Source organism: Odontesthes bonariensis, chromosome 6 (genome assembly GCF_027942865.1).
Source record: "Odontesthes bonariensis isolate fOdoBon6 chromosome 6, fOdoBon6.hap1, whole genome shotgun sequence".
NCBI classification, from domain to species: domain Eukaryota; kingdom Metazoa; phylum Chordata; class Actinopteri; order Atheriniformes; family Atherinopsidae; genus Odontesthes; species Odontesthes bonariensis.
In genome coordinates, this window is record NC_134511.1 from 13350659 (window position 1) to 13374327 (window position 23669).

At 40.9% G+C, this 23669-nt stretch overlaps 1 protein-coding gene across 3 annotated transcripts; it reads left to right on the plus strand.

Annotated features, from left to right (window-relative positions):
• Positions 1–1501: 1501 nt before the first annotated feature.
• On the plus strand, positions 1502–18405 carry scarb2a (scavenger receptor class B, member 2a). Of its 3 annotated transcripts, XM_075467471.1 has the most exons (14): positions 1502–1572; positions 2298–2650; positions 6534–6691; positions 6831–6978; positions 7301–7495; positions 8265–8356; positions 8947–9066; positions 9367–9545; positions 11882–12000; positions 12298–12371; positions 12488–12539; positions 12627–12779; positions 13863–13910; positions 14239–18405. In XM_075467471.1, exons 2-14 carry the CDS (start codon positions 2528–2530, stop codon positions 14368–14370), a joined length of 1593 nt encoding a protein of 530 aa, XP_075323586.1. In that variant the 5' UTR covers positions 1502–1572; positions 2298–2527; the 3' UTR covers positions 14371–18405. The 3 variants fall into 3 exon arrangements, with proteins under 3 accessions (XP_075323586.1, XP_075323585.1, XP_075323587.1); XM_075467470.1 differs by lacking the exon at positions 1502–1572 and having other exon boundaries at positions 1852–2650; XM_075467472.1 differs by lacking the exons at positions 1502–1572; positions 13863–13910 and having other exon boundaries at positions 1852–2650.
• Positions 18406–23669: the final 5264 nt, after the last annotated feature.

Below are 23669 nucleotides of genomic sequence, written 5' to 3' on the forward strand. Positions count from 1 at the left end.
TTGGCAATCTTCTGCAGGACAGACCTGCAGGCACGTCTTGTTTCAATAAAAAGCAAAGCAGATAGACAATTCTTGAACAAAGTTCATTTTCTTCTGATTTTTTTTTTTTTTTGTCAAAAAATGTTCTCCTTGTGTAAATTGGCTCCAACGGTTCCACCAGAGGCCATGGCGTAAAAGAACTAGTCTTAATCTGTGCTTATGTTCACCTCTCCCTTCAGAGATAATACTTAGGACCTCCCTCTAGTCGACTGAATGTTGGTGGAGAAAACTACATGACAGATAGTGTACAGCCAGTGACAACCGAGCAAGCAATCTTGTTCCTGAACAGTTTCTGGTTAGATGAAGCTGCTGACTGAGAAAATTAGCTTTCAAAGCTTTTCATAAAATGTAACTTCACTATTCAAGGCATGCAAGGGAAAGTCTATGTTATAGTCAGGCAAATTTTGTGTTAAAAAGAGATTTACATGCATTGTCACTGTTAAGGGATGCTGAATTTCAGAGATTGGAGTGGTCTGACCGTAAATCTACACATTGTGAACAGGTAAAAAAAACACGTATTAACAATGAATTCTGCATTTTAGTGTCTGTATTCACTGTTTTTACAGCCAAAGTTTTGACGTGTCATAGCAGGAAAATCAGGTGTAACGAAAAACAGAAATCACAAGCATCCACATTGTTTAAATCCTGCTAACTTAATGTTTTTTTTTAACTTAACAAGAAAAGATTCTTGTGATGCAAAATCTAATTTTCAAGACAAAAAAAGGGTTTAAAACTGTGATAGTGTTGCACATTGAAAGTACAACAGAAATGTTGTATTTATCTACATTTATTCCTTTATTCCAATGAATAGGTAATGTGCTTTAGCATTGGAGTGTTCTTATACTTATGCTTTTGTATTCAAAATATACTAAAAAATACTTTTATATTTTGGTGTTGCATAACATAACACTGAAACTTCATTTGAAAAAAGGAATTCAGTGTTTTAAACTTTGCACAAGTGTTTTGACTTCATACATTTTAAATGATTGTGTGAGGTTAAAAAACTTTGGGACGGTAAGTGCAGCACCTCTTTTTCAGTAGAATAATGTCTTGTTCACAACATGGCATCTTCCCATGTCTCATCCTGTCTTCTATTTCTTGACAACGTGATATATGTTTGTTAATGTTTGATGGCCATTCGGTTCATGGTGACTACAATGCAGGCCGTATATCACCCACATTTTTCTCCTTCTCCTCCAAGACACCGTGTGTGGTTTTGGAAGAAACGACTAAACATCCACTTTATGGCGACACACCGAGCATCTCATCGCCCGGTTCCCCCTTTATGACGGCCCCGCCCAGAAATCAGTCGATGAATTTCAACATCACACTCGCCACCGTCAGACCAATCAGCGCGCAGAGGGGGTGGTCTCAAGACGGTGGTCCGTGAGGCTGATAGCCAATCAGAGGTCCCGCCGGTCAGACAAAGGATTTACATCAACGACCGTTGGTTGCTGCTGAAATGCATTATAATCATGAACCGGCCGTGTTAAGGAGTCACGACGTGGCGAGATAGCGGTTTCCGTATATAAGGTAACGGAACTTCGCCGTCTGCACATTTTCCGTGAGTGTAGCAAAAATGGTGGGAGGTTTTTTACCCAGTATGAAAGTGACATTTCTAGACAGTTTTTGAAAACATGTTCACCCCCCACTTGTACACCAACTCACTCCTGATAAGAGCATTACCGTTACCTGGTGTGTCACTACCACCGTTGGTCGAGCACGCTGCTGCTTACTCATTCACAATCCTATCAGCCCGGATGTTATTGTAATCTTATAAGTAGCAGCAATTTAAAAAACGTATATAAACATGCCCGTGAGTTACAAGTCAAAATTAGCTTTTTTTTTTGCTATTTAGTTTCACCAGAAGCTAAGCATAGTCTATGAAAATGCCCACCCAAAAGAAAAAAAGACATATTTCTGATAGACAGATGAGTTAAGAGTCATGTGTACATTTATTTTATGAGTGTTTAGGATGGTGACATCAGCCATGTAAGAGAAATTACAAACACTGGCTTTCTGCTTAGACACACACCCACCTCTAGTGCATCCTCCCAAAAACGCCGCTTTTCGCCTGACTGAGTTCATTATGCGAATAGGAAGGGGAGGAGGAGGAGAACAGCTCTTCTTCTATGTCCCGATCTGCTGAGAGCTGCTGCTGCTTCATTTCACCACCGCCTCAGAGCTGCTCAGTCCTCCCTCTCTTTGCGTTTAACTGTGGTCCGACTTTTTCTTTCTTTCTTTCTTTCTTTCTTTAGCTTTTAAGAAGTGCCAACATTTTCATCTCGGCCACGCCGCCGGGGGGACGCGCCAGGACGGTGAAGAGTGAAGTTGAAACCCCAGCAGCTGCTCTGGAGACACGGCACATCGGAGATCTCGCAACCCCACGCCCCGTTTTTTCGCCAGTTTAGCCTTTTTTTCCAAAGTTACCGTCGACTTCGGTGAAGTTTTTGTTCGTCTGTGAGGCCAGTACAACCCGCCCGGCACCATGACCCGGAGATCCTGTGCCATTTACGCCACCGGCATCGTCTGCGCTCACCTCCTGATAGTGGGGATCGCCCTGGTCGTGGCTCAAGTCTTTCAAACAATGATCCACAGCCGGTTAAAAAAGGTAAGCTGCAACACGCTGACGTGCAATTTAAACGATACTGTCATTTTCTCAGCGTTAATCTTTGTCATCTGTCACGCTTTTAAGGGTTTAAATGGTAGCGTTTCATCCGCATTGACCAATCAATGCGCAATCGGCATGTCACTGGTGATGGCACATGCACTGTCACAAGACCATATGTGTGCATGGGTGAAATATCTGACTTTGACATAGCTGTGGGCATCAGTTGAAATGTGTGCTTTTGCTGCATTCTGCGGCCCCGGCACTGCGGGATGAACCCAAAACGACCCCCGCCAGCGATCCGCAAGGTCCGGGGTCGTGTGGCGTGGATGTCCTGCTACAAAGCTGTGTAGCTCGAGCTTTTCTTTCCCCAAGACGGATGATCAGTCTGCATGTACTGTTTTAAAAAATGACACATAAGACCCAACGAACGCTGTGCTGTAGGTAGAAATCCCCTGCAACTCCCACACTGAAGGGGGATTGTGATCGTGCGGCTCTCTGGGGTGACCTTTTTCTCATTTTATAGCACGTCTCCACCCTTTTAAAGTACGTTTAATGTGACTAAACGGATCTGCGGCTTTGGTTTTATTTGACAAATCTTAACATGTTTTTTTATTGACTGCGGGGAAACGGAGGAAGACGAAATTCTTCACAAAACCTGCCCGGTAGTGAGCGCATGACCCGGTGACACAATTCTGTGGACACAGGCTTCACACTGACTTTTTAATGGTTTGCTATTCAGAGGGTGGTAGTAGTAGAAATCTTAGGGGAGGGAGGTGAGCAGGGGTGGGGGAAGGGAGTCTTGGTGAAAGTCTTGAGTTCTACTCAGTGATAGATCCTTTGAAGGATGTCCATGGTGTGGGAGTCGTCCAACTTTTCTGAAAAGCTAGCATCCAGCAGCCAAATCTGCATTAATTTAATCAAAGAGTCATGATCAGGCTGACCTCAGAGAAATGTTTTATCAGGAGAGGTCTTGAATATGCATCTGTACGCAGTCCCAACCCGGCTAACTTCTTCATTTGCAGCACTGCTGTTTTTTTGTCTCGTGTTGGTGTTATATTCTAAATGCTAAACGTCAGCTTGTTGTTCTAGTTTAGGACATTTAGGAGTTGATGGGGTGGGAGCTCGGCGGGGTGGGGTTGTTGGCAGCTGACACCCTGTCACATCCTGCAGACCCCACTGGCAGCCCTCTGCCCTTCAAAATGCTTTGCATTCCTGTTCCAGAGGTGTATCCCTGTGTTGGGATTTCTGTGAAACTTATTATCCCCAGCGTGAAGCATCACTGTGTGTCTGCTGTTTCTCAAGGTTGTTGAGAGTAAAAAAAAAAAAAAAAAGACAAAAACACCACCCAGTGTCGTTGTTAGCCCAGCTGTCTCACTAACACAGCAGCGTGAGACCGGTCTGGGTCCAGTTTTTCCTCTAATTCTGAATCACGGCAGCATCCCAGGGGACCCAAATTAAGAGAGTTAGTTAAAGTTCATCAGCATGGGATCTGACTCTGATGCAGCTGCAGATTACATGAAATGACAGCATAGCTAATCCTCTTTGGGCACAGTCTTCCCATTGAATTAGGCTGGCCCGGGCAGGTTGAATCGACTCCAAAAAAATCCATCTAATCTGATGCTGAATGTGGGTCTCTGTGATAATGATGTCGCAGAGTTGCTTTAGAAAAGCCAAAGCCACCTCCACGACACGCACCACGTGGAGGGAAGTAGCACAAATGTCATGTGACGAACTTGACAGACTTCTTGGCCTTCGGGGCATGATTTTTTTACCAGGCAGCAATCTCCTAAAACCTTGCTCTTGTTCCAATAGTCTTAAGTTGTTCGGCTCAGATGACAAAGCTGAAAAGAAAAACACACCCACTAAAGTCACTTGTCACAGGCATGTTTGGAAGAGGAGACTTTTTTTCACTGAAGCGTAAAAGCCTTGAAGAGCAAGGTCAGACGCTTCAACACAGGAAACACCGAGGAAAATAGACTTTTCTTGTCTTTAATTGTGCGCTTTTTAACTTTAGCGGATCGGAGCTGGATCTTGTCACACCACACCTAAACTGGCCCTTGGCTACGGCTTAGTTAGATTCAATATATACTCCTATGACTCAGACGCAGCTTTGTCTTTGTTTGTGAAAGAGCAAGGTGTTCCTGACATAAATTATGTTCAAATAGCTTTGATTAAGGCCCTTTGGAAGACCTTGGTTCAAGGTTAAAAAAAACCCCACAAGGATTCACACAGACTGCAGCTGCACGTCTGTTTTTCGTAAAGACCGTCCGGATCGAGATTCGGACTTGTTATAGGTTTTATTGTTTCAAAAAAGAAAAGGAGTGGCTCATCTGTCACACCCTGCCTTTGCATGATCTGGTCTCAGTTCAGCTTTTGATTAAGAACAGTCCTCAAGACTCGAGAGAATCCTGCTTCTTGAATAACTTCTGTTCTTTTTAAGTGAGTCTTCTCTCATCCTGGATAAACTATACAATAACTATACAACTGTCAATCTAAACTAAACCTGATTATTCTGTCATTTTAAACGTTTCTCAGTCATTGGAAATGAAAAACTTTGCAAAGGAATTTCAGTTGCATAAAGGCACAATGATTAAGCCCTTAAGAGCTGCTTTAATTAGTCCAGTTAGTGATACATTTATCAAAAGAAATCAATAGATAATTTGGTAAATTGCCACATAAACTGAATATCTTTGGTTGTTGGCCTGTCAAAAGAACAAAACAAGAGTCTGAAGGTATAATTTTGTAGTCTGAAACACTATCAGTTGCCTTGTCATTGGTTGTCCATTCAATCGTATGTGGTTGCAAAAAAAATCTTGGCCCAGATTTTTTGTTGTGAAAAGAGTCAAACTCATAATCACATACCCAAACTGACCTACATTGTCTTTTTTTTTTCCATCCTGTTGTACCATCCTGTTTTTAAACAGTTGGTGGATATTTAGCTTGAACCCTGACATATAATTAGTTTCTGTAAAGGAGCAAAAGGGAGATGGGTAAACAAAACGACTGTTGAGCAAATCGTGCTTGAATGCTGGAAGTTGTAACTTAAACAGGAAGCTTCAGCCACACCTTAAGTTATATTTTGTCAGTGGCAAGTGCCTGTGAATGTCAACAGAAGACAATGTATTTCTTCTCTTAAGTACACCTCTCTGTACTCGGGGGACAGAGTAGTGACAGGAAGTCCGTCCTCCTGAACGTATTTTACAAGAGTGAAAGAAGTTGGCTTACTTTCCCAGTTGGTAAAAATCTTTAATCTACATACTGTACACTCTTCTTTAACAGCTGAGTGCCCGAGTTAAATGTCACAGTTTCTCATGTTCAGACATGTGGCAGCCAGGCTCGTGTCAAACAGGGTCTCCCACGACTGGCTTTAATTTTCAGGCATTCGTTCTCCCACGAACACAGCCAAAACATCTGGGAAACCACTGAGAGAAACCGCCTTTTACGTTCTGCGCCTGCTTTGGTTTCCAAATTCTGACTGAAAATCTCTCCTGACATGCTGTACGTTGACTGGTGGCTAATGCTCCGAATGTGAATTCTATTTTATCATTGCAACATGTTGATGAGCTGCGTGGGCTGACTGGTAGCTCTTGCCCAGGCTTGCTGAAGTCGGAGACCGTGTGCAGCTTTTCTGCTTACAATTGCTGCCTGTCTCGAGGTCTTTCAGCTCTGAAGGGCTTCTCTCTGCTTCCCTCTGGGACTTTGAGGTATTGGCCTGAGATCAGCCACTCTCTGAAAAGTGCCGTGTGTGCTCTCGGATGGCACTTTTTCAGAATGGGGAAAAGCTTTAAAGGTGCCCCAATAACTTATAAACAAGACGTTGGAATGTGTTGTTCTCTTTGGCTGTTCTTCAGTCTTAATGTGTATTTTCTTCTTATGTTGGCAGGAACTTACATTGACGGAGAAGAGCCCAGTTTTTGAGTCCTGGAAAAATCCACCTCCGCCTGTTTACATGGAGTATTACTTCTTCAACGTGTCTAATCCTGAGGAGTTCCTAGCAGGCGGGAAGGCGTCTGTTAAACAGATCGGCCCTTATACTTACAGGTAATTCTGATGTGAAATAAAACGAAATTTTAGCCATTATCAGAGCTCTGTTTAAGGAAAGCCATCTGGTTTTATTTGGCTCTCTGAGATAAAAACACAAGACATCCGGACTAACTGACCACTGTCCTCTGCACACCAGGGAATACAGGCCACGGGAAAATGTAACTTTCCTGGAAAATGGCACCAAGGTCTACGCCCTGAACCCAAAAACTTTTGTCTTTGTGCCTGAGAAGTCTGCTGGTAACCCAGAGGTTGACATCGTCAGGACCGTCAACATCCCATTTGTGGTGAGACAGTGCGTCTGGAAGCATGGGCCCGAGAGTTGTGCTTCTATGTCCTCACACACACTGTTATTCCACCTCCACAACCCAAGCCATTGTCCCATTTGTGTTGTTGTGACAGTTTCATGTCTCAAACACATAAACTTAACACACATCAGGCCAAAACAAGCAAATTACAGGAACTTGGATGCAGCAGAACCAGAAGTTTTGCCAGTAGTTCCACAAAGTATTGCAAAGAGAAGCTGTGTTTTGTCTGATGGCAACTCTTAGCTCCGGATCTTTCCCATCTCTAACTGTATTTTTTCCTCATATTATCTGTCGTCCCTAGGCGGTGATGAACGAGCTGAGCTCTTACTCCTTTTTTCTGAGAACTGTTGTTTCCATGTACATGAACAGCCTGGGCGTCGAGCTGTTTATGACCCGCACCGTCCACGAAGTTCTCTGGGGCTTCAAAGACCCTGTGCTCACAAAGCTCCACTCCTTGAAACCTGAAGTGGATGAATATTTTGGGCTGATGTGGAAGGTGAGTTTGGGTGCAGAGAGGTTTGTTGTTACTGAGTGAGTTCTCTCTTTTTCTGTCTGTGTATGCAAAACCACAGGAAAGCTGTCCTTTGGTCTATTAGAGGTTGCTATGTAGACGAATAAAAAGAGGTTTGTGGTAACGTCACTCGAGAAGTGACACTGGCTACATGCTGTTGGAAAATGATTATGTTTCCTGTTTATATAGCAACGTCTGCAGCTGTCGCAGGCGGTGATGCAAACAGTCACATAATCCTGAAGTGCAGCATTTTGGGTTGCGTACGATCTGCTGACCAGCTGAAAAGCAACTGAACTTGTTTCTGTGTTATTTAAGTTAAAGTGTTTTGAACTGAGTTGCTTCCTCTTTGATGGTTTTCACTGTTATTGGTGATTTTAAACTGCAGGTTTAGCAAGGCATCAAATTACAGGGGGAAATGGTACAAAGTGGGGAAATTTCATTATTTTATTATTTTCATTATTTTTCAAGTAAAAAGTTATTAAGTATCAAGAAAATGATTGACAGAATATTTGACAACGAAAGTAAAGGAAAAGTAAAAATGTCTTTAGAATGAGCTCTCGATGATGATGTCTCCTTTGCTACCACTAAGTGACATGATGGAACAAATGCAAGGTTGTGATTCTTCAACACACTCCCATGTCAACAGACATAAACACTGTTTATGACTAACTGGAGGGTTTCGCGCTGCTTTCTGGACCGCGGTTCGTCACAGCTGCTTTGTCTAAACCTCGTGCTTCGTCTGTTTTTTTCACAGAAAAATGGCACACATGAAGGAGAGTTTGTGTTCCACACCGGCGAGCAGAACTACTTGGATTATGGCAAGATCGACACGTGGAATGGCCTGAGGTAAAGACTCATGTCAGACATTGCTGAAGGTCTGCAAAAAGAACTCTCGGCCCCCCTTTTTGTTACTCTCCCAAATTGCAGGAAGCACTTTTCTCAGCACATTTCTCCCACTTCCCTCCAGTCGTGATATTCTCGTTTGCATAACCTCCTTCCAAAAGTCCAGAGTCCTTTGCTCTCTGGCTACAGGGAGAGCAGGATTGCAAAGTGAATGTTTGGATACCCAAAGTGACTCAATGTGCACTTTGAATTTCAAAAGCATGTGTCGGTAGAATCCACTCCGGTGAGGAGAATTCAGATTCAAGTAAAAGTAGTAATACTACACTAACTTGAACAAAAATGTCTTTGTCATTTATGAGTGTAAACTGAGAATCTTTGGGAGTTCGACTGTTGGCCAGAAGAGACATTTGAAAATGGACTTGTGGGGAGACTGTTAAGGGTATTTTTGCTGTTTTCTCTGATCTTATATACACGTGAAATGGTACACTCGGGAAATGAATGGCAGATTGTATTTGTATCTTAAACTTGTACCTGACTAAAAGTTACTTTCACCCCATCTAATGCAAACAACGGTGCTGCCTCTTGATCAATAGGAAAATGTCGTGGTGGTCTTCCAATCAGAGCAACATGATCAACGGAACCGACGGCGCCGTCTTCCACCCGCTGATAAACAGGAACGAGCTGCTCTACATCTTTGCTGCAGATCTCTGCCGGTATGCACGTGTTCTTGCATGGCTACCAATTTGTTTACCGTCAAAGCATCCTGGCAGGGCGAGCACCATGTCTTCCATTAAGGTTTATGGTAGGAAATGACAGCTGAGTCAGTGTGCTCCCATATCCACTGATTAGGACAGGAGTTATTACAAGCTCCGATAAGGCTGGCAGTGAAGGGAAAACACAAGGAAAGAGTTTGATGTGCGCTTAGCAGCAAGATTATTGTGCAGGAAATAATCATTTAACAACTTCCTTAAGGATTTCTTACAATGTAATGACCGCCCTCTGTCTTTCCTCAGCTCTATTCATTTAGCTTACGTGGAGGACGTGGACGTGAAAGGGATCCAGGCTTACCGCTTTGCCCCCCCCAATGACGTCCTCATGAACCCCAAAGTCAATCCCGCCAACGCAGGCTTCTGCGTGCCAGCAGGAGAATGTCTCGGCACCGGGGTGCTCAAAGTCAGCGTTTGTCGAGAAGGTATGATCGCCGTCCTGCCCCCTCTCATTCTCATCCTTTTCAGTTACCAAAGAGCCTGACCCAGTTACCCATCAGTTTCCTTTGATCACGAACCAGCTTCATGACACAGTTCCCCCTCTGTGCATACCCTCAAAAATGTTCTATAGGTCATCACTGCGTCCAATGCCTATCTGACATTCCCTCTGTTTGACCATGTCAGATTTTGCTCAATAACGGTTCAATGATTAACTGTGCTGAGTGTGTGGGTAGATTATTGATGTGTTTTATGGCGGCCATTGAGTGGCTCTGATAACAGGAATCTCTGCTCTGCTTACATATGAAGACGATGTAGTATCATCCAGAGATATGCTACTGAAACCCTGAACTTTGCTGTTTGTATACCGTATGCAACTTCCTTAGAATCATTTTTAGTTAATTTTTTTTAAATTGTTGCTAGAATTTAATTTTAGCTTTTGTTTTCATAGAAGAAAAGGGTTTCTAACTGTTTCTCATGTTTTAGGTTGATTGGTAGAGCACCTCATTTAAATTTGACCCGAGTTTCACTCAACCCCATTTCCTCTGATTCGTATAAGGCAAAAGCGTTCGATTGGTCTGTCTTGCATGCTTCTGACAGCCAATCAACATCCAGAACTCGCGCACCCTCAGTGGTTTCATTCTGAAACTAGTTTTAAAAAAAAAAAAGCCACAAACATGTTGTGAAATTAAAATGTTTCTTCACCTGGACAGAAAGCTGCACCTTTTTAAGTTTGCAAGTGTAACCAAAGATAATGCAATAGAACATTTAAGGACAGTAAAATATGAAAGGTTTAGACAGATCGTGATCAAAACTGTCTGATAGTGGTTGGGTTTGTTAGGGGGGGGATTTTTTTTGTAGCAAATACAAGGCAGAATATTTGTTACAGGCAGTAGTTTGGGTGCTTTAAAGTCTCTGAAAAATGTGAAAAATTTGTTTGGGTTGCTTCAGTTATTTCAATGTAAAAACACCACTTGACTGGGATCAAATGCAAATTTTTCACCGATAGCTGACATTTAATGGACTTAAAAGTGAGTCCATTATTTACAGCTGTAATCTAAAGTCATTCCTGCAGAGCATTTTTAATTAAAGGAGAACTCCGGTATTTTCAACATTAAGCCTCTTTTCTGAGTCGTCTGCAATGTTTTAGAACCCCCCTCACCGCTTTTTTGATGTTTACTGCTGTCTCCGGTATTTGCCTAATTTTGATTCTTCTCAACCTGCTTCAAAACGGCAAGTCATGCGCATGTCTACAAAGGTCCGTAAAAGCACAATAAACGTCCGTTTTCAAAATAATCAACTTACCGGAGTGGTTACTGGTGTGCACTGGTAATCCATATCAAATTTTGTGGCGAAAAGTTGCTTCTGTCGTGTTTTATTTGGCAGCTCGTTCATGCTCGCACTATTTTCTTAGCAATGGCGGAGTAATATCAACGAACATCCAGTACAAAATGTCAAATAAAACACGACAGAAGCAACTTTTCGCCACGAAATTTGATATGGATTACCAGTGCACACCAGTAACCACTCCGGTGAGTTGATTATTTTGAAAATGGACGTTTATTGTGCTTTTACGGACCTTTTAAGACATGCGCATGACTTGCCGTTTTGAAGCAGGTTGAGAAGAATCAAAATTAGGCAAATACCGGAGACAGTAGTAAACATCAAAAAAGCGGTGAGAGGGGTTCTAAAACATTGCAGACGACTCAGAAAAGAGGCTTAATGTTGAAAATACCGGAGTTCCCCTTTAATATTTCCCAGTCTTTGGTGTTTTGGATGAGTTACATTGTGTCTCCTATCTGCCACATAAAGAGACATGAGGAGTTTGCCATTCGAAAATAATCTCTAAACAATCCTTGCTTTGTTTTAGTTGGATGAAGGTAATGATGAAGTTTTTAATGAGCAGAGTTTTGTTCTCATGCCAGATGATGTCTGCTATCTGTCACGGCGGCACATTCTGTTGTGTAAATGGGCCGTTTTTGGATTTGTGGGACGACTAGTGCAGAAGAATTTGGAAGTAATGTCCACCCCACTCAGGCCACGGTTATCATAATACTGAAGCAGATACGAGTTGACTCATGAAAGGTTTCCTGTCTTTACTGTTGCAGGTTCAAATGCCCATTTTCTCGCTATCAGCTGCTGAGGCGCTATCAGTTAATGGCAATTAAAAAAGCAAAATAAAACACCTGATAGTTCCTCATCTTATCTCGCATCTTCCCTTTGATCTTATTCTTTGTTATTCTATGACGCTTGTTATTCAGCCTGCATCATCTCGTGACACAAACGTCTCACACGTGCATTTGTCTGATTTGTTTCCCTCAAGGTGCTCCCATCGTGGTTTCCTTCCCCCACTTTTATCAAGCAGACCCTATGTACATTAATGCTGTCGATGGGCTTAACCCCAACAAGGAAGAGCACGAGACCTACCTGGACTTGCAGCCGGTAAAACAAACTCTTAATATCATCACAGATCAGGAACTATGTTGAATTTTGATCTGTTGTTCTGTCATAAATGAGCAAGGTTGTTTTGATTAGGATTTGTAGAAAATGATTAAGCATTGTTTTGTTTGTATTGATGGTTCTGCAGCATGTTTTTTTTTTTGTTTTTTTTGTAAGCTTACATTTCAGAGATGACTTCTGAAGTATTTTAAAATCAAAATGCAAAGATGACAACAAAACTTACATAATGATCCAGATGAACAGGATAGTGAACGTCTTTTTTCATTTATTTTCTTCCAGACGACAGGGGTCCCTATCCGTGCCTGTAAGAGAGCTCAGCTCAATATCATTCTAAAGAGAGTCCAAGGCTTCCCGTAAGTCAAACTTTGAACTCTGACATACTTTGCTGTTGCTTCACTCGGTCCACATTTTGTTCATGTGTTGAGCCAGATGTCCTCCCTGACCTCCCCGTCTCTTTTCCGCCCTGCAGCAAAACTAAGTTCATCAATGAGACCATTTTCCCCATTATGTTCGTCAATGAGGTGAGTTTTCTCCTCGTTACAAACCAAAGCTGTTCCAGTAAACTTGAACGAACCATAAATCGGTACGCTCTTCTTTCTCAACCCCAGACGGCAACTATTGACGAAGACTCAGCAGCTCAGATGAGGACGCTGCTCCTACTTGTGACTCTTGTGTCGAATTTCCCCTTGCTCATCGTGGGCATGGGCATCATCCTGCTGCTGGTGCTCGTTGTCTTGTTCTGCCGAAACCGCCTGAAGAAGGTAGGGAGTGGTGCTGTCGTTGTGCACTGAACTGTAGTAATAATCCACACAGTTACTTAGGCTTGAGGTGTGTGCTGCCCACTGACATTAGCTCACAGTGTAAACGAGACAAAGGCTAATGGTAGATGGTAGTTCCATATCACAATAAATGCCATATTTGAAAGTTTTGACTGGGTTTTTGCACGTTTAACAATTTCCTGCAACAACTGCACTGAGCTGTTTTAAGTTTTAACCCAAAACCAAGCGCATGTTAACTAACACATTGCATGACTGCTGTGCGGCAAAGCCAGCATGAACAGTTTCCTAAGGTTATGGATCAAGTGGTGCTTTTATTATTTCTTGCTGAATGTGTCCTAACAGTTGGTGCGTCTTTGACAAATTCAGGAAGAAGAACTGTCTTAGTTTCCCATCAGTCAGCATAGCTACGACCTAGTTTAGCCACAGGTTAATGAACTGGTGTAACCTGAGGAAGATGTACAGCACATGTTCCCCTCTTATCTCCAGCGGTGCGGGATCTGTGGGTTTGAACTGTGGCCTCAGATTACTTTAGTTCATGCTAGTCACAGTGAAGAGGGAACATGTTAAAGGAGTGCTGTAACATTTTAGAAAAGGTTCCTGTTTAGCTGAGACAGAAATGAGATGATTGATGCCACTTTGACGGTAGCTTGAAAGTGCAGCCAGGAGAAAATGATTGTAGCTTAGCTGAACTACTGGAAACTAGTAGCCGGGCTCTTTCTAAGGTTTTAAGAAAGGAAAAAAAAAAAAGTAAACCTACTGGCTCCAACTAGTCCAGCTTTGTACAGATTAAACACAAGAGACAAAAACCTTGAGCTACTGGGTTTTTGGTGTTTGGATTTTACCGTCTTTGGGCAGAGCCAGGCTGTCGGTTTGCTAAGCTAGGCTAACTATGTCTACAAGAGTGGTGTCCTTTTATTAGAAACTCCTCGAAGCCCTTAAGTTGAGGCCTTTAGCTTGGCAATAAGAGAATGTTTAAGACTGCTTAATTGCAATGTGAAGTGTTGTATTAACCATGTGCTAATTTTAATTTTCTGTAACCCCCCCTTTTTTCCTTTTCTGTTTTAGAATGAAGTAAAACGTATTGATTTTACTGAAGCTTTTCATTCTTTTACTGTAAGTCTTCAGTTTTGCCTTTTTTTCTATTCTCTATTTAATTTATCATCATCTCTGATTATTATCATTTTAATTGTGGTTATGCAACATGACATTATTTTTTTAAGTTCTTGCCTGAAAGTTTTGAAACTGCTTTTTTAAGTTAACGTTTTGTTTTTTGTTGTTGTTGTTGTAACTGGTGTATATTTGGATTGTTGTCGTCTACAGTAAGCATTTCAGTCAAAACATGCACTCCCATTTTAATGTTTGTGTTGAAAGAATAGCTGGGATCTCGCCATTTCTGTGGTTTGAACTGACATTGTCTTTCTCGCTGACTTTTCCCGCTCAGACGGCAAAAGATGAGACGGCATACACTCAGGTCAGCGACAAACTAGAGGAGCCGTCGGAAACGGCAGCCACCCAGCCGATGAGGAATGGCTCGTACATTGCCATGTCTCCAGTAGAGGCGCAGAAGTGTTGATCGAGGATCCCCTTCCTCATGTGTGGAGCTCAGGAAGGGGGCTGAGGGAGCAGCACAGGGGTGTTACATTACCGCGGGTGGGGAGGACGGGGAAAGCAGTGGGACACAAAACCCAGTGATTGTGTAGTCAACAAAGACATTGCTCCTCTCACTGAGCCCTCTTCTTACTGTCTATCCTCTTCCACTCTACCTGCTGAGCATGGCCCTCACTGCCTGCAGTACTGCAACACAACCAACCCCTACACCCTAAACCTCGTTTCCGTCCTGGTTGGCCCTGAACATGAAGGGACTCTGAGTGGGCTCTGCCAGGACAAGCCTTTTCCATAATTCTTCTGAGGGAACACAGTAGCATAGATGTCACTGTTGCAAACCGATGCATGATCCTCTGAGCAGACTCTACCGGCTAATAAATGCTGAGCGTTCCGCATTGACATGAACGACAGTTGGTTGTTGTTACAGTCTTACACTTGCGAGAAATTTTGAGCTTTTAGATTAAAAAGCCCCTGTAGACTGAGTCTTTAGAACAAAGCTGAGCTCCTGCACTCGGACCTTCGAATGGTTTTGCTAACAAAACTGAACTAAGTATATTTTGTAAAAGTAGGCAGAAAAAAAAAATTGACTGAGCCAAACCGTAATGTTTTGCCTTTGTTCTTAAGACAAATTAATGCGCGCGCACACACACAGGATATACTATCAGTATGAGTTAGTGGAACTTTTTATGCACCCTTATCTCGCAGTCGGTGTCCTGTTTTTGATGGACAACTGTTTTTCCCAATGCAGGCACAGTTTAGTGTTAAACATCAAATGCTCATGAATTTGACCCTTCCTCCTTCCCGCCTTACCTTTTCTAGTTTAAATTGTTCCTAAACACTAGTTTAAAACGGAAATATTCCGAGACATCAGCTGCATTTCAAAGTCCTCCATGGTTGAGGTGATTTGGCTGGTTAGCTGTGAAATTGTTAGAAAAGTTGCACCTGTCGGCTTTGCCACGCATTAACAACAAAAAGGAAGAAAAAACACCCACAGAACTTATAAGGGAGACTTGAACCTGCTTTCTGCCTTACAGTGGTTCAGCGTGTTCTTTATGTTCAATGTTCAAATAAGCTGGTAACTTTTATTGTACATATGTAAAGGGGAACTGTAGAGATATCTCTGACCAAATCCAGTGGGCAATCCTTCTAGGTGTGCTTACAGACGCCAACTTTGCTTCGGTGTCCACGCTCCTGTACGTCTGCACCGTTGCCTATTAGAAAAAGCACAATTTGGATTGTTTAAAGCCAGTCCTCACAAAAAGCTAGCAGGTCTTTTGCCCTGTTACATTTACTGCTGATCTGTCAAAGACACTGGCAAGTGCCGTGACCATTAAGAGAGGGAGGCAGGTGCTCCACTCGCCGCTGTGCAGTCATTCAGTTTGCCAAGGAGCTGTAGGCATTCAGGCAAACTCGGCACACAGCACTTGAATCACTGTTTGTCTTTTGTTCTGTGTTTGAATTTCTCTGTCCACCACATTTGTCTCGTCACATGTCACACCCACTGATGGTCACCGGTGGCGAATGCATTTAAGGCCATGATACTGTCAAACTGGAAAAATCCCTGCACTTTGCCTGGAAATTGTTCTGTGTGTATTTTCCTTTGGTTTTGTCTGTCGGTATTGGTTGTTTTTGTCCTGTTTATTTCAATGCAAGTGGGCCATGTGTTCAATACATTTCAACGGTTTGTCCCGGTTGGTATTGTTTGTGAACGACGTCGTTGTAAATGGGCAACAGACATCCGCGCTTCTGTGTTACCCGCTTTCCAGCACATGGAGTGTCTTCTTTTGATATACTTTTGTATTTGTTATTGCTGCTGAAAATGCCATAACCGATGGACTTGTATTTGTTTATGGGGGTATTTACCTTAATGTGCTGTCATTCGGTTGATCCACAGGGGCTTTCATTGAAGTCTTAAATCTTGAAGGCTTTTTGTGTTGCCAACCTTTTTAATACCTGAGCACAAGATACAAAGCCCAAAGCTTGCTGCCATTTATCTGAATTAGCGGTTACACTTATCCGTAGAGACATTTGTAAAGTTGTCACACTTAAACCACTTATTCCTCTATTAGTAGGCGATCTTACCATATCACATGTATATTTGTTTTTGTTTTTTTTATTATATGGTTAGTTGAATGGGGAAAGGTGGTTTTGACCCTTTTGGGTCAAGTCACTGGCATATCTGAGACTGGTGTTTATAGTCAGATTCTGGGTTGAGTAACACACTGGTGGAGAGTCCTTTTGAAGTACAATTATTTGCTTTGTGGTGGAATGTTAGATACCACCCTGTCCTATAGCCAGAAGCCGGTTAGCTCAGCACAAACCTGGAAACTAGGGCAAAACAGCTAGCCTGGCCCTTTCCAAAAAGCTTTAAGCATTTGTAAAGGTCTCGGGTTTCTGTGCTGCATTTTGTTAGTTTATTTTGTATAAAAGTCAGAGAAATTTAAAGATGTTAGGAGTAAGATCTGTCTGCATGTTTTCAGTTTCTCTGCTGTTTCCAGTCCTTGTCCTAAGCTAAGCTAACCGTCCCTCTGCTCTAGCCTCATAATAGATGAGATACAATCGCTTTACTGATGTTCTTCTAACTCCGAGACACTAAGCAAATATATCCCAACAGGTTTGAACTCTTGCTCTAAAGCGAAAGCAACTCACTAAAGGCCTTTGTATTCCTCTCCCATGCATGCGACCTCCACCTTGTGTAAACTCACGGCTCCCAGTCGTTCACTTTGTTAAATATCTCGACTTTAACCTTAAAGACCTTAATTCAGAGAGCTGCGTGAATGTGATCTTGTTCAAACACGCACACCTGAGCCATCACTCCTCTCCATTCCACTACGCTGACCTTTAAATCTAGTCCTTCAAGCCCGCTGGCTCGTCTCTGCTCGACCAAAGATAACCCACATAGATCTGTCTGGGCGCTGTGTTTACTCTGTGATAACGGCTGTGCCACAAAACCACCACCTACCTTTTTAGGGAAAGGGAAAAAAAAAAGAAAAAATTGTGCCACCACTTGAGTGAAGTATTTGCAACAGTGTTTTGTGAATGCATGTGTACATGTGCCTTTTACATCAAGGCAAAAGAAAAAAAGAGAAATTTGATGGGTATTGCTTTTTTCACCCTGTGCAAAGCGAACAAAATAAATCGATGCTCTCTGAGTCATAAAAATCTCAGTATTATGTAAGACAAAGCAATACAGAGTTGTGTAAAATAAACTGTGGATGTTTGTAAGGGGCCACACAATATTTAAGTTGTATTTTTCAGAATTTCTGTAAATTCTTAGTTTCACTCGTGTAGGAGTGTTTTCCTTGCTGTAGTGTGATTTAGTCAAATATTTTGTAATATTCGGCTTGACTACAAGCTCATTTTGTTGTTAATCATTTCAGTTCTCTTCTTTTGATTTTTGATTTTTTGTTTTCCTTTTTTTGTCTCTCTCTTCACACTAACGTTACAGAAAAGTGTAAAAAAGTGGACCAGTTTGTGACACTGGGAAACAGTGCTGTAAAGAGTCCGTAAGTGTGTTCATGAGTGGTTCAAGTTTTGGCTGTTTGTGTTTGAATATGAGAACCTGTGTTTTTGAAGCAAAACACTATTCCTGTAAAACTGGAGTGATTCGCTGGAAGGCTGATTATCTTGACTGAGTAAAGCAGAATGCTGTGTAACATATCTAGATGAATGAAGCCCTCCTTCAGGGATGAGCAGTAGTGCCATACCAACCTTTTTTTTTTTTTTTTTTCAGATAATTATTCTTTTCATTTGCTCCTTATGTAACAACCACGTCTCCCCATTTCAATATTCTAACAGACATTTCCTGTAAGATATACTAATTTGTTTTGCTGCTGAAAATGACAATCCCCCTTGTCATGTTAGGTGCAAAATTATTTCAAAGTAATATCCATTTTTAGTTTTGATAATTTACACTGCACAGATGTTTCTACAGTGCTTTTGTAAACATTTCTAGTGTATTTGCAAAAAAAATATTAAACGTTGCAATTACGTGCAAAGTTCACGCAGGTTGTCGGCTGTCTTATTTTAATAATACAGTTTTTGCAATAAAACTAGCGGTGGAACAGGATGGGTTTTAATGTCTTTTCATTTCTTGTTGCAACTATCTTTCTAACTTTGGGGTTTAAATTCTCTGAATGTTGAAGCAGATCACTTGTGTGGTTTGTCTATTTATCTCAGAAGGTATTATACTCTAAGGCTACTTAATCTAATTTAAGATTTTTTAAAAGTCTTATTTTGAACTCAAAGCCTTAAGCGGCTCATATTTTAATTGAAATTCAGAGATCAAAATTCAAGGTTTATTGAAAGTTGAATATCTGGCTGTCATTTAATGAAAGAAAAGTTCTCAGTCAAGTGATTTTTGTTTGCTTTTGCCACGACTTCATGATCCTTTAAAATTCTTGGATGTGAATTTAAATAGAGACATTTTTAACCTAAAATATTTCAGTGCTGTTCAAACCCAGGCTTTCATGCTGCCTGCTCAATTTGACATGATTTAAAAAAAAATCAAAATGAAAGTCTTTTGCAGTAGATACGCAAAGAAATAAAACTTTATATTAAATCAAATTACTCAGAAGTTTATTATAGTAGAGTTGAGACAATTAGTCAATATCTTTGTTGGAGGATGGACAAGGAAGGGACAGTTTCCCAGGCAGGATTTAGATTAGCCGAGTGAAGGTTTAATCTAGAAGAGTTAATTATGGCTTTCTGAAACAGACTAATGGGACATAACTAACACCTGGACTATTGAGTCTTGAGCTATAGTAAACAAGACTAAATAAAATAACAGTCACTGATAGGCTGGCCATGGGCTTTTGTGAGCACAAGAAAATGAAGATGAGTAGAACTGAAGGGAAGAGAGATGCAGATGTTTCAGTTATAACGTCAATGCAATAATCTTAAACATTGATAAAATCACTAATGACTGTTTAATACACAAGACCAAATTTATACTCCTAGAAGAATTTATCTGTGAAAATGTATTGGGGTATTGTTAGCATTGCTAATTTATGTTATACTAACCTATAAATGTACAAGAGCAAGTACGGTAAATATGCCATATTTCACAGTATTTTTCATTACAGCTTCAAACGGTAACGCATACTACATATAAACTTAATTAAGTTGTTTTGGTCTGCATGAAGAAACGGCCTATATGGGGTCATAGAAGACCATCTGAGGTCTGGACTTTGACTACGCCACTTCATCTCCTCGATTCTCTTCTTTTTCAGTCATTGTGTGGCAGATTTGCTGCTGTGTTTAGGATCGTTCTCCTGAACATGAACCCAGTTTCTTCCAAGCTTTGGCTGTCAGACAGATGTCCTCACATTTGCTTCTAAAATACTTACAGTTCATGATCGATTCAACTACTGGAAAGTGTTCGTGTCCAAATCATTCCTCCTTCACCACTGTGCTTGACGGGTGGTATGAAGTGTTAAGCTGAGTTTTCTTTTCTGCAAATATGTTGCAGTGACCAAACATCTCCACTTTGGTCTCATCGGTCGAAGGCACATTGTTGCAGAAGTCTTGTGGTTTGTTTGGATGCAGCTTTGCAAACCTAAGCCGTGCTACCTACCTTATTACATTACATTACATTACGGCCATTTTGCAGACGCTTTTGTCCAAAGCGACTTACAATAAGTATGTTCCACATCGGTAAGCAAAAGAACTTCAGGTCACAAGAAATCATAAGTGCATTTCCTTCCAAAACCAAACAGCTAAGAGCATAACTAGCGCTAGAGTAAGTGCGGTAAGTTAGGTACCTAGACAAATGGGAAGACAATTTAGGAAACAAATAAGGAGCTAGGACGAAACAGGTGATGTCCTAAGAGGGCGGATCAGGGAAGTGTTTCCTGAAGAGAGTTCTATTTAAAGAGAAGAGTCTTTCTCCTGCAACTACTTCAAACAAGCCATACTTGCTCAGTCTTTTTCTAACTCTACTGTCATGAACTTAAACATTAAACACGCTAACTGAGACCCTAGGGTGAACTGACAGGGGCATCCTCTCCTGCAAAGATTGACAACTGTCTAGATTGTTTTTCATTTCCACTTTCACGTCCTCGCAGATCGATGTGTCATTAGGATCCTTTCTGGTGACTTCCTCGTTGGTATTTTGTTAACACATGGCGGAATGCTCCACACCAAGAAAACTGCCAGAACTTCTGCTTTTATAGATGTGGTCATACTTGATGATCAACTTAAATCTTAGGGAAGCAATAAAAGTGTACTTAGTTTTTCACTCACTGCTTCCATATTATGGTTTTCCTAAATAAATGACATGGTGTAATATGCCATGTTATCACATGTTGTATTGACCTATTTTAAGGACCTAGTAAAGACAGATTTTTATTGTTTCCTTTTTAATTAAATGATGTCCTGACAAAATAAACCTTAAAATTGAAAGTCCACCTGACTGTGTATTTACGTATTTGAGGTAAACACTATGCTTTTTACACCATTACATTTAAGTTGGGAAATTTTGATGACATTGATCTATTCTACCATAGATTGTTTCATTCTGCGGTGCCATCCATGAGACTTATGTTTGAATAACTTCTCCAACCCCTTCCCTGGCTGGGAAGTGACATACCATTATCTGCCAGATTATGCCTATTAGGGGATAGAAGCCAAATACACAACATAATAAGTGGAGAATTCTCTGTAATCATGGCAGGGACTACAACGGCTGCTAGGACAATACTTAAACTTGGAAAACTCCCAAACCCCCTGAACTGAAAGAGTGGATAAACTTTATGATAAAGACAGCTTCGTATGAACTTATGCTCAACAGGTTGAACAATACAAACGAGACCAAGGCACCAGTATGGGACCTGTTCTGGGCTTACATCACATTGCCTGATGAGCTGGCAGTATGAATACCTCCCTCTGATTGTATCCTGTATCCAGCACTATAATTTATTGTATGGATATGCTCTCCAGCTATGTAACCATCAATATGTCCTCTTTATGAACAGTATCGTTCATACTTTGCTATGACACTGATACTACATGTAATACATATGATAAGAAATGTCTCACAATGTAAAATGCTGTACTGTCAAACACCAAAGACAAAGAAATAAAAACCTGAATTACAAAAAAAAAAACTTCTCCAACCCCTCCAAGTATTGCAGATGATAGCTTTATTTCTGAATATTTCATCCAACAAATGGCCAGTGCATTTAACCTGAAGGCCAGTTGTTTTATAACATCATTGAGTTGTTTGACAAAGTGTTATTTTCCCCTAACAGATTAAAGAGGCCTTGGCCTAACCATCCAGTGACAGTGACAAACCTTAGAGAAACAAGATATGTTTTGGGGGAAAAACACAACTTTTTGAATCACTGTTTTGACTAGAAAGCTCACGGCATAAGGAGCATAAGTTCAGGCAGGTTTTCAGGGAGTAGAGAAGGTCACATGTTACTGTTGCTCATCTCGACCTGTATCAAAGATAAATCCACAAATCTATGAGGCCATGATGTGTATACAGCAGCAGCCTTGTCTTTAGTGTCCTGCCTGTTAGCCTCGGTGCAGTTCTTTCCGTGTGAGCGCTTCCAAGAACTCACATAATCTGTTTCTGCCCTCAAGGTGATTGTTTCAAGGTCTGCGGACACATTTTCTCCGTCACTCTTCAAATTACCGTCAAATATCCACAAGTTTTACGACTCAGTTGATCTTCAACAGCACTGTAGTTACTTCAAGGTAATTATTGTTCACGTTCAGCGTCTCATAAAGTAAATATCAGACATAACAGGATGGGATGTAAACCTAAAGAACATGAAAAAGTTCCACAAAGTAAAAAGCTCACATTGAGTTATAAATAGTAAAAATTGGTTCAGTTCTGTTTCAGTTTCTAAGAAAAGTTTGCTATATTTTGGACGGGACAACATGGAGTGTTGAAAGTAAACAAGAAAAAAAAAAGAGCTAATTTAAAAGTGTGAGTTTGTGACAGGCTGTACTTTTTAAAGGTTAATCCATTTTAGCCCTGTAACTCTCTTTGTGCTCCCCGATGAAGACACGGTGTCCAGAGGGTGTTAAACATGTCAATGACTTTACAAAAGTCCTCACCAGGATAAAACAACAAATTTCTTTGATACAAACTGTCAGGCTTGTGACTCTTTAAAGCTTCTGAAAAATGTCTATCCACTTTTTATGGAATATCTTTTCCTTGTTCTGTAAGCAAATAAACACATTTCCTACGCCCTACCAGAAACTGGTGCCTGTGCAGAGGTATGTCGGTCGGGTAGTTTGTCCTTTAATGTGGTTCATAATGTAACATTTAATGTGGAAGACCTTTGATACAAAATAGAATTTATATAATCAGAATGCTGCCAATCTTTTAATATTGTTTCAACTATTAGTCTATGTAAAATAGGAAAATTTGAGAAAAACATTTGTCGCCAAATCTTAAAATGAGACACTGAACTGACAAAAAAAACAGAGACACAACATAACTGTAAAGAGACGGTACAAAATGGCCGCAGACAGAGAAACAGGCCAAATAAGAGATAGATAGAGAAACATACCAACAATAGAAATAAAAATTAACTCAAAGTGACCTTCAGGGGACTGCAGATGGAAATTAGCTGCTAAGCTACAATCTGGTGCAGGTCATCTCTTTACTTTGTCATTAATGTACTTTGCACATGGTTCCTGACTAAATAAACTAAATAAATAAGGAGCTCGAAAAATCCAAGTAGAGACACACAACGACCATAAAGAAGCTCAAGACTGATTTAGTGTAGGAGGAATGGGATGTGGGGCCTTTGTCTCATTCTGCTTCATGTTTCCTAGCATCTTGTGTCATTCCATCAAAAAACAGTCCAAGACACAGAATTCCTCAGTTTAATATAATTTCTAACAAAAAAATCCAGTAGAAAATACTATCCGTTGAAAGGCTTAAACCAGGGAATGTTTGACATTTTTTCACCATTCTTGCAGGGGGATTTACAACAGTTGAGGTGTCATTTCGTCTTCATGGATTTTCTTCATTTAAGGTTGAATTATTGTTAAAATTCAAGTTCCAGATTCCAAATAACAGCATGCGTTTCTCTGAGGCGTCTCATGAGCATTGACTTCTCTATATAAATGTTTGTTCAGCTGCTTTTTTATTCTTTCATTTAGTTGAGAACATGGAAAGAAATGAGTCAATAACACTGTTTTATTGTGGTTTATATGGTGAAGAATAATGTGTGTGCTAGCTAATAATAAGTCACAGATCCCGATTATATGATAGAACAATTTGATCTCTTACCCTTGTCAATGTTA

Coding starts and splice junctions, on each gene's coding strand:
- scarb2a (XM_075467471.1), top strand. CDS start 2,528: ATGACCCGGAGATCCTGTGCCATTTACGCCACCGGCATCGTCTGCGCT. Junction 6,692..6,830: donor ATCGGCCCTTATACTTACAG/GTAATTCTGATG, acceptor TCTGCACACCAG/GGAATACAGGCCACGGGAAA. Junction 13,911..14,238: donor AAGCTTTTCATTCTTTTACT/GTAAGTCTTCAG, acceptor TTTCCCGCTCAG/ACGGCAAAAGATGAGACGGC.